Here is an 11834-nt window from a genome sequence, read left to right as displayed (position 1 = left end):
ATGTATCTGGTAGATTTTGTGTTTTTACTTATGTATTATGTTTATGTTTCAATTATCAGATGCATTACAACTTTATTTGTGTATAATGTATCTGGTACAAATTTTATTGTTGATACAGAAACCTAATTATTTCAAATCTAATTCAATATGTATCTGGTTTATAGTTATGTATTTGGTACATAAATATGTATCGTTTGCTATGTACGGGGTGAAGGAGCAATGTATCCACATGTTTTAAAAAATCCAAAATTATTATAATTTGGGAAACTTTCGGAATAGAATATAATTAACACCCAAATTGTTGGGATTTCTATACTTTATACATTTTTTTAACCAAGCCGAAAAATTTAAAATAGTAAGTATAAAAAAAATTCAATTGTTTACCTTGTAGAGCATACTTCCAAGAAATATTAAAAAGTGCAACATATAATACATTTACTTGCAAACCTGGAGATCAACTGTTTATACGTCAATCAATTTGTTTTTGTTTCACATTTTGAAGATTTCCAGCAAAATCATCTTTCTCCAAAGAAAGGTACAAACAAAAAAAGGGAGATAAATTATGACACAAGTTACTCCAGATGAAAATATGACAAGTACTAATACAAAGCCTCATGCTATTACTGATACAGAGACAATACTTTATCCACTATACAAATTGGAGGATGATGTTGTAAGAGGTAATATAGTTTCTCAGTTAAATATCAAACTGCCATACAGAATTACAGACCAACCAATTCTAAAAGCTAAAACGAGAGTTCCGCTAAAAAGTTAGCCAATGCTTAAGCGAGAATCTATAGGGCGCGAGCTAGTTTGACGCCTTGGGATCCCAATCTCACATGCATTAACCCTTGCTGCAAATCGGAGTGAACACAGGGATTCACCCACAGATGGAGGATCCGGTGAAACATTAACAAACATTAATGTCTTCGAGTTACCACCTAGACAGGGCTGAGTAAAACATAAAATGATCAGCAGGTGTGTGAAATAAAAGGTCTGTTAAAATGACATTGGAAACATACAGATCAATCCTACAAGTACTACCTTTACGCTAGAGAAATCTACTTCATATACGGGAAGTGCTTACCACCCAAGGAAATTACCCAGAACCATGTATTTTAAGTAGGAGCTGAATCATTTTTACCTGGAGAAGGTATGTAAGCTTTGAGTTCCTAAAAGGCACATGCTCCTCTTTCTTTGCTAGAGCAAATATGACATCACTTAGAGACGATAGACTCTTGTTGATGGCCTGAATGGAACTCGTGGAAACAGGGAAATAAGTTAGAAGAACATATTGGAAAGTAGGGAAGTTCTTGGAAAGAGGATTGAGAGTTTCAAGCAAATACTTGAGTTTCTTTTAGCCGATCTCCAGTAGAACCACTCTTGGATAGACGCTCACTTCCAGCAAGATCAATCAAATTGAGTACACCTTGTACTTGTTGCTCAGTACTCTAACATAGGATACTATTAGTCAACTGAAAATTTTGAAAAGAGGCAATCAAAATGGCATGCCAAATGTAAGGTGAATGTCCAAACCTCATTCACACCAGAAATTCTCAGAGTGAAGACAAAATGGCTCCTTGAAGATTGTTGGTTCATCTGAGTCTTCCCAACAGATCTACACACAGAAGAAATAGAACGATAACTCAATAGAGCACAGGTCTCACAAATTTTAACTCCATTTCAGTCCAAATGTAGGAATACTTGAACCCCCTAATACATACAAAATGACAAGTGGTCGCATATCAAACATATTAAAGGTACCAACGACAAAAAGAAAAGTTTCAGCAGTAAATCAAAGATATCAAAAAGAAATAATAAGACTATATTATGCAAAGGCTGATGTTACGCACCCTACATTATCATTGAGCTTTGAGTTCACATGCATGCTCTAAGTTGCAAAAATAATGTGTTTGATATGTTGGGAAAGGAGTTCAATGCTTAAAATTTATCTTGGGGGTGATAGGGATTTAAAGGACTAATTGGAGTTTGATTTTAATGTTAATGGAAAGATGTCCAAAGAGAGCATAGCCTAACTTCAGATATACACAACCCTTAGAAATTAAGTCGCCTATGATTTCAGAAGGAAAATTTTAGCTCTTGGGATCTAGTTTCTAATGCTTAAAACTTTCATCAATGGGACGCCTTGCGGAAAGTTATGCCAATTTTACCCCCTGTGTTCTATTGAAGAAGGTTTGCGCCAAACATTAGCATTTATTGCTGACCACTGGGTTGATACTAGGCATTGAAAATCAATGGCCACCATTAGAACCCTCCAGAATGCAAGCTAGGCATTAAAAATTTAATGCTAGATCTCGCTACAGAGTACTGAGCACTGGGTTGATACTAGGCATTGAAAATCTCAAAATCATCTCTCATTATTCATCTTTTTATGTCCTGGGGCCCGGCCTCTGTTGGCTAAGGTCCTCAGTTATCTCGTCAGAGCATGAAGTTCTTAATAGTCCTTTCAACTCTTTTCTATTCCGCAGCTGGACGATTACTCAACACTAGAAGCCTCAAAACTCACTGGAAGGGTTTGTGTTAGGCATTAAAATTTGATGCTAAACACAAGGCTTCACCAATTTTGAGTTTGACAATAACTACACCCACTCCCCACCCCCAAAAAAAAGACTCAGAACCAAATTCCCTCTGTTTCCATTTCTTCTTCCTCCCAAGTCTAGGGGGCACAATTTCAAAAGGATATTTTAACCCCAAACCACAATTCAACCACCAAGATAAGTTAAATAAGGAGTTGATTATTAACACCTTCGTTTTGTGATTTCATCTAGAACTCAAACTCTACCCAACTTCTTTCAAGAAGCAATGATTTCGGTCCCTTAGAGGTAACCTCTTCACTTAACTTGATATATTGATAAGATTGCGGGTAAGTTGATTTTGGTTGGTAACCCATCTGGTAGAGGTTTTAGCCATGGCTCACCTCAGAGTGGATGAATGAGAGGTTTTAGCATTTACATTTGATGCTCAGCACTAGGCTTCACCAATTTTGTATATTTATCAAATGTCATTTGGGACATTATGAAAACATGAGTTGATGTGCCTTCAGTATCAAGGTGAGTGGAGACCTAACTTTTGGAAATAATCTCCCTCAACTAATGCTTGTTTCACGAGTTATAAATGCAATAAATATCTTAAAGGTTGTTCTATGAACTCCCTCTTATGGGGACGAGTGGGTACAAGTGTTACCATGGTATAAATTTTATGACTACAATTTGATTCAAATGATACTTATGATAATTTTTTAAGGTTTTATAATTACGACTCGTGATATTTACATGATAGAAAAAATGATATATGAATGATATGACTATCACACTCATGCTTAAGCCTGAGGATTGTACTGGCGATATGAATGACAAAAACATATCTTGGGATGTATTGTTTCCTTCCATTACTCTTTTTATATTTAAGCAGTGTCCAAAGACCTTATGATGTACTTTGATAATCTTAAAGGCTCCAATCTTGCCTAGAGGCTTGTTTTGGCCCCTGTATGCTACTCTTGTTGTAGTCTGCATGCTGATTAAGACTGTAATATTAAAGTTGACTTCCTTATGAAATGAATTGGACTTAATGACGTCAATATGATGGTGTCAATATGGGCACATTATCAATGATAGATGTAGATGTTAAGGATTTGTTCGGCAGGAGAAACTTTGTCGGATGCCAGTTTTGGCCCCCCAGTTTGGACCGTGACAGATGACGTAATAAACTGCTAGAAAGATTGAAGAAAATACAAATAAGTGGTTTTACCTGCTTTCTGCTGCCAGCCCAAAAAGTTTAGAAACCTGACTATAGCAATGAACATCCACAATTGTCAGGTCGGATACATGGGTATTGCCATTCATGTCATGTTTGATGGCATATTGCTTTCCTACATTTTCTGGTCGAGATGCATCAAAACTGGACAAATTTGATGGTGATAAAAGATCCCGAATAGTTTCATTGTAAATTTCAAGCATTGAGACCTAAAATATGGCGAAAACACTTTCAGAGAAAAGAAACAAATCAAATTGAGAAATCGATCACGACAGACCTCCATTGCTAACCTGCATTTTATAGTTCCACCCTTGATTTTGAAGAGACTGTCTGGTCTCAAATACCTGCTCTAAAGAGCGTGGTATTAGCCCTTTCTGATTATCAGAGTCTGGCTTGCCCACCATTGTGTGAGTCTTACCGGAACCAGTCTGACCGTAAGCAAATATGCAAACCTGAAAAGGAAAAGGAAGTTAATAAACTAACAATTTTTGTGAGGCTGCAGATAAACATTTGCTTTCTCATTCAGCAGTGATTTGTAACTTTAAAGATTTAGTCTGTGTTTATATTTTCAAATGTAACACCAGTTAACCAGAAACGAGGAAAACATAACTAAGAATGATACGAAATATTCATTCTTTTGCAAGACTTAAGACTTCATTTGTGGTAGGGTACAAAATATAAAGGTACCTCACCTTATAACCGTCAAGAGCACTCTGTACAAGTTGGGATATCTCAACAAAAACATCTTCTTGTGAAGCCTCAGGCATGAAAACTTTGTCAAATGTGAATGATTGTTTTTGTCCTTAAATAACACAAAGTTCAAAGTTCAATATCAAAATAAAAACTAAAATAGAAAAGGAAGACACAAATTCCTTCTGGTTGAATGCATAAGAAACAAGTACACACCATTTTGTATCAAATCGATGCCTCTTCCTTGTGCTTCCGTTGATGTTGGAAAAGAGATAACCTTCATTTCTGCACTGACAGTGTCATTAGACAATAATGGCCTCACCCTGCAGAAAACTCTAATATTGCCTTTCAATTCCTGCAATGGGAGAAGATTTAGAGTGAACATCTAATTTGAATACAAAAGTCAATTCAAGGTAGCTTCACATTAGTGATCATAAAGTACCAGTATAGTATTGTGCAGTCTTTTCCGTAGTTTCTCTCCTTCAACAATTTTTGTTTCGGCATCAGCAAGACAGTTCTGCAACTCAAAAATAACATTCTTCTGCTCTTCATATTCTTCTTTTGTCTTCCCAGCTGACATGTCGGACATCTAACATAGTGATTAAACATTTGAAATATTTGAGAGGATTATCTTCTAAAAGCTTGTGAGGTTAGATATAACACTGTAAATTCAAACAAAGAAGGTCACAGAAATGTTGTGTCACCTCTAGTCTCTTCTCCGCAAAGGCAAGTTGTTGCTGCAATCTTTTCATTTGTTCACACTGAGACAAACATGTCTCCTGAGAAATAATTCAGGAAGAGATTATTATCTGATGCGCATATATATTTGGGTTTGCCTAGTTGAAATAAATCAAAATAGACAAACCTCCAGCTGATTGGTCTTTATTTCCATGTTTTCTAACTCAGCAACAGATCTTCCAGTGCATTCCTTATATTTTATCACTTCAGCTGTTAAAATCTGGACTTGTAACGATTGCTGATCACGATCATCCCTCATTTTTTGCAGATCTCCTCGCATGAATCCTACTTCACTTGCTAAAGCATCTTTTTGTCTGAGAGCCTCATCCTGAACAGCCTTATGAAATCGAAAGGTAAAAATAAGAACATGAATCAGTTGATGAAAAACAACACCTAATCTTCAGATTACAAAGCTGAGTAGTCCAGATAATCATGATGAGCAAACCAATTGGAGTTGTATCATGAAAAGCCCAAATAAAATCATTAAACTAATCATCCCAATACAATACACACAACACCATCATCAAGCAGAAAACGAGAGAAGGAACATCTATAATATTCATAAACCATCATTCAAAAATCTGAAAAGAGTTGTAAAACAATAAAATTCTAGACAGTTTGCAGAAATCAAAAAAACAAACATGGAAAGGTGTTAAATGTTCCTGAATGAAGTAAAATTTCTTATTGCTGCAGCGTACAAGTTTTCAGCAAATACATAATAGATTAAGTCGCTCAAATATGCAGAAAAAGCAAATAGATGTATTCATGAAAGTATCACTAGTGATGCTAGCAATTTGAATAACAAAAGGTTGAAGAAATAACTAATCAAAGACTTACTCTAGAAGAAGTGAGCTGTTCCTGTAAAGAAGTATAATGACCCCTTAGTCCACTGAGATTTTCAACCACTACAGCTTTCTCCTTCTCCACGCGCTTCAGTGTTTCATTGACTGTACCAAGGTCTTTCTGGAGCCTACTGTTATAATCCTGTAAATTTTTGTTGTACTCCTGTAACCCCTTGTACGTATTACTTAGCGACTGGATCTGCAGATATTAGGATTTTTAAGCTATGTATTTACCAATGGATTCACAACTGTAATGAAGCCAAAACTATATGCCTGGGATTCCTTCCTACCTTCTGATTTGCACTAGCATTGTCTTGTTGTGCTCTTTTGAGCTCTTCTGAAAGGGAAGCTTGCAGTTTCTCTGCTGTATCTCTAGCATGTTTCTCTCTACTATAAGAATCCTCTGCTTCCTGATGAACAAATTAAGCAATTTAGAGAAAATTACATCTATGAAGTCAGCTCTAAGAAATATCTAAACTTAAAGGACATGATCATTGCTCTGCAAAGCCTACCAACTTGGCTGACTCCTCCTTGGCAAACTTTTCCTGGATTGCGTCAATATTTTTTCTCAAATCCTTAATGATTGAATTCAACTCTTCTTCTTTGACTTTCATTAGCATCTCTAAAACAAAATGCAAAAGCTAATATAAGTCTAAATTCATTCCAGGACACAAACTCATACTATAGCAACACAACCATACCCATCTCATTGCATTTTTTCTCGGCAGACTCTAACAAGCCCCTGAGTGATGCCTGCTCTGTAACATAGTTTCCTTCAAGCTGCTGGAACCACTTAATACATAACTTGAGCCTTCTTATATAATCTGACATAAGATCACATTTTTCCTAATAGAAGCAGTGGAAATCTTTGCATCAATAGACATGAAGCAGATACATATTGTTTTAACATGAAAAACAGTTAACTTTCCACCCACAGCATTGGCTACTTCTACAACTTACTGTTACCACCTTAATTTACAAAATAACCCAAACTACAACCACATTCATACCAATATTACCATTAATCTGAAAAATAATTCATCCACTTACCTTTGTATTATACTTGTTCTTGGTTTTCAATTTCTCAGTGAGTAAAGCTTCAATGTCTTCTTTGCTAAATTCAATCACCCCGCTGTCTGAACCTGCACTACTTGGCGAACCACTAGTTGGAGGCAGATCAGCAACCCCATTCACCACTGCTAATGCTTGCCGGGTTCTTGCACCAGTAGCTGTGGATGGCATTTTTGAATTCCCTATTCTCCGTCTCTTCTCTAATGAAACCTCACCTGCTGTGTAGTTACTCTGCAAAAACCAAAACAGTAAACTTTCCGAAATTAGGAACTTCTTTGCTTAAACATCAAAATAAGGAAGGCCCAGATTCTAAAGTTCTCTTCCTCGACCAAATAACAGAACCCACAAAAAAAAAACACGAAAAACAGATCAAAAAGTAGTCTTAAAATGCACCGAAATGTGAAATTCGTCAATTTCAACTACAGAATCGGAGGAATTGAGCAAAACCCAAGTACAGACTGACGATAATATATAGAATAAAAATGGGTTCTGGAGAAAACAATAAATGCTTACATCGGAAGGGGTTGAAAGAGTACGAAACGGCGGCTTGTTCTGGTTCTTGGGAGGCATTTGAAATTGTGGTAGTACAGAGAGAGAGGGATGGGATTTCGGAAAAATTTATGGATGTGGGACCGTGAAGTACAACATTCTTCTACATCCACGACCGTTTGCTTTGAATTGCAGTAAAGGCAATAAGAAAAACTATCCTCACTCCTCTCTCAGAAAGCAAACAACGGCGGAAAATGATTCAATTTCTGAGTGTGATTGTTTCTCCGCCGTAATCGACGGCGGAAGTAGGATGAAACGACGGCGAAGATGGAGGAGGGAGAAGGGGGAAGGGGTGCTGAAGAGTTTGAATTTTTTTGAAATAGGGATCTGGCGCTACGGAGCGCTTTAGATTCGTTGAATTCAAACACTACCAATGTTAACCCCCACGCCCACCCCCACCCCCACCCCCACACACACAACATTACCAATTTCGGACCCGTTCGGTCATAAAAATTAATTTTATTATTTAAAAATTCTTGTTTAATTATGAAAAATTTAAATTCAACTAAATATTATATTTCAAATCTGAAAAATAATTTATAACTTATTTTTTTTCCTCTCTTTTCATATTATTCCAAATAATGTCTTAATTTTGATATTATAAGTTGATTAGGGCGAATCAATTTTACCTAAACATATATACTATTGAGCCTAGTGACATGTCAGTTTGTTAGGTTGTTGTAACTAACTTATGGTTAGTCAGTTAGCATTTTAGTCGGTGCACATTTTAGTCAGTGCACAGAGTAGTAGCAGTAGTCAGTTAGTTAGAAGTTCAATGTATGATTCAATGTGTATATAAAGCATTGTAGCTAATTGATTGTACTTAGGTTCAATGGAATGAATCATCTCTTCTACTTCTACAAAATGTTATGAATTTCATTCAAGAGATCTCAAATGTCCATCTCTAAATCCATGGTGTAATCCATGGTAACTAAAGTTTACATATACAAGGCTAAACCTGTTAAGTGGGACGGGTCGGGTCAGACCGGCCCACTATTTTTTTGGCCCATCAAATATTGGGGCTGAGCCTGATTGGACTATATCTTTAATGGGTCGGACCGGTCCAGGGCCAACAGTAAAAAAATCTTAAACAGCCCAGCTCATGACCCATTAAGGGTATAGTGTCCGGACCTAATGGGTAGAGTCGGGTTGGGCTTGAATTAATTTTTTCCAAAATTTATGTATTCGAAAATTTGAGTCAATCATCAATATAGTGTATCGTTATCTATTTAATTTAGAAGCAATTATAACAGTGTATATACTCACAATATACTATCTATTATAGTGATATACTTAATTATATATATATATATATATATATATATATATATATATATATATATATATACTTACAATCTATGTCTAATAGACTCACAATATACTATCTATTAGTATGTATATACTTATATTATAATATATATACTTACAATCTATATCTAATATACTCACAATATACTATCTATTATAGTGATACATTTACATTATACATACTTACAATGTATATCTAATATACTCATAATATACTATCTATTATAATAATATACTTACATTATATATTATATATACCTACAATGCATATCTAATATATTCACAATATACTATCTATTACTTGCATTATATATTATATATACCTACAATGTATATTTAATACAATCTCAATATACTATCTATTACTTACATTATATATGATATATATACCTACAATGTATATCTAATATACTCACAATATACTTACATTATATATTATATATACCTACAATGTATATCTAATATACTCACAATATACTATTTATTACTTATATTATATTATATATATACCTACAATGTATATCTAATATACTCACAATATACTATTTATTACTTACATTATATTATATATACCTATAATGTATATCTAATATAATCTCAATATACTATCTATTACTTACATTATATATGATATATATACCTACAATGTATATCTAATATACTCACAATATACTTACATTATATATTATATAAACGTACAATGTATATCTAATATACTCACAATATACTATCTATTACTTACATTATATATTATATATACCTACAATGTATATCTAATATACTCACAATATACTATTTATTACTTACATTATATTATATATACCTACAATGTATATCTAATATAATCTCAATATACTATCTATTACTTACATTATATATGATATATATACCTACAATGTATATCTAATATACTATCTATTACTTACATTATATAATAATATACTTACAATATATATCTAATATACTTACAATATACTATCTATTACTTACATTAGATATTATACATACCTACAATGTATATCTAATATACTCATAATATATTATCTATTATAATAATATACTTACATTATATTATATATACTCACAATGTATATCTAATATACTCAAAGTATACTATCTAATACTTACATTATATATTACATACACTTACAATGTATAACAAATATACTCATAATATACTATCTATTATAATAATTTTTTCAAGTATTGAAATCTTATAGTGACTACAAATTTAATTTTACATATATGATTATGTAAACTAAAAAAAAATATTTAATTGAATCATACAAAATTTCTAGGGGAAAAAGTAAGAAATGCAAAGACTGAATGAGTCATTGACTTTATTAATATATTGATAAAATTCAAAACATACAAGTTACAAAGTTACAATTAGTTGTATATAATAAATTATAACTTCTACATATTTCCAATCATTTTCTCCAATTCATCTGTATGAACATTAAGAGGAATTGACTCATAATTTTTAAAATCAACTAATTTATAATTTGGACTAGCTTGTGCCGAAGGATCTCTAATTGTCATTATTTCTTCAAGTTCTTCTTCTTCTTCTTCCGTATCTTATGTTCTTCCTTTAAATCTAAGCTCTGATTTAATCCAATCTCTGAGACAAACTAAAACATTCATGACATTGCTCCCAAAGAGTGTTGATTGTCTCCGATTTGTTATCTTCCTTGACTAAATGCGCTCTCCGATGTAACAGTTGACATTGGAATATTTAACACATCTCTAGCCATGATTGATAATACTATATATTGTTTTTAATTGTTCTTCCACCATTTCAGTGTAGTGACACTATTTTCATCATAGATCTCTGGAGCCTGTCTCAAATAATAACCAAACTCGTCCTGATTTATGCTCCATTGTGATGTAGGTTGTATTCTGTTCCAAATAGATAAATTAGAAAAATCACGGGCAGGCATACCACGTGTCTGTTTTTTAGAAGATGATGACTCGTTAGAAGGACGAGATATAGAAACAATATGAGTAGGGGTAGCATTATCAAGTATAATGATTATATAATGTTTGAATATGATTATTTGTAGCAGTCATCGCCTTAAATATACTAGGATCTTCATCTTGTTCAATTTCTATAGAAGTATATATAAGGCGAACACATTCAGACATAGTATTAAATTTCATATACGGATTTAATATAGCACAAATTAAATAAATAGGAGGAATAGAAAAAAAATATTTTATAAATTTTTCTATTATTTCAGCGACAACTTCTTTGTAATCATCTTTCTTTTTATATTCCATTAGTAATACATAAATTTTGGCTAAATAAGCTAAAATATTAGAAACAGTAGGATAGTAAGCACCGAAAAATTCAAGAGTAGCCAAATAGATTTTTTCTAAAAATATATCAACATCATTAATTTTAGTCCAATCAGATTCTTCCAACATGAATTCAGAAAATTTATAAGCTGGTGGTATAGAGGGTGCCCCTCTCTCTTTTCCTGCTTCCAGGGCCTGCTAGTTCCTTTTCTGACCTTCAGATAGATGACATTTTTGCCGCAAATAAGCCACCCCAAAACAACATATAAGAACCTAAATGTGGCCTATACCCCACACTTAAGCATTTCACTAGCACGCAAGTAATATGAAGGTACTCAGACTTTCCTTTATTTGAATACTATGCACATACATGCTAACAAACCAACCCACACTTCAAATAATCAACATGGTGAGTCTAATACTCACGAATTCAAAATAACCTCCCGTAATCTAGCATATTCCTCAAAAATAAACATACATGATTCAATACTACAAACCATTTCAACCCAATCTTCAGACCACTACCACATTACCCCAATTGAACTCACAGATAAATTCATAATT

The 11834-nt window shown here is 33.5% G+C and overlaps 1 protein-coding gene across 1 annotated transcript; it reads right to left on the bottom strand.

Moving 5' to 3' along the window:
- Positions 1-535: 535 nt before the first annotated feature.
- LOC129871393 (kinesin-like protein KIN-14N) lies at positions 536-8028 on the bottom strand. The gene is made up of 17 exons (XM_055946301.1): positions 7629-8028; positions 7095-7346; positions 6746-6890; positions 6557-6666; positions 6335-6454; positions 6040-6243; positions 5330-5539; positions 5169-5243; positions 4907-5053; positions 4681-4819; positions 4467-4576; positions 4065-4226; positions 3769-3983; positions 1537-1618; positions 1347-1451; positions 1145-1249; positions 536-951 (listed from the first exon to the last, which is right to left on the bottom strand). Exons 1-17 carry the CDS (start codon positions 7683-7685, stop codon positions 772-774), a joined length of 2418 nt encoding a protein of 805 aa, XP_055802276.1. The 5' UTR covers positions 7686-8028; the 3' UTR covers positions 536-771.
- Between the last annotated feature and the right edge of the window lie 3806 nt (positions 8029-11834).

Source organism: Solanum dulcamara, chromosome 10 (assembly GCF_947179165.1).
Source record: "Solanum dulcamara chromosome 10, daSolDulc1.2, whole genome shotgun sequence".
In the NCBI taxonomy this organism is placed as follows: Eukaryota; Viridiplantae; Streptophyta; class Magnoliopsida; order Solanales; family Solanaceae; genus Solanum; species Solanum dulcamara.
This window is presented reverse-complemented; position numbering and strand designations above follow the sequence as displayed.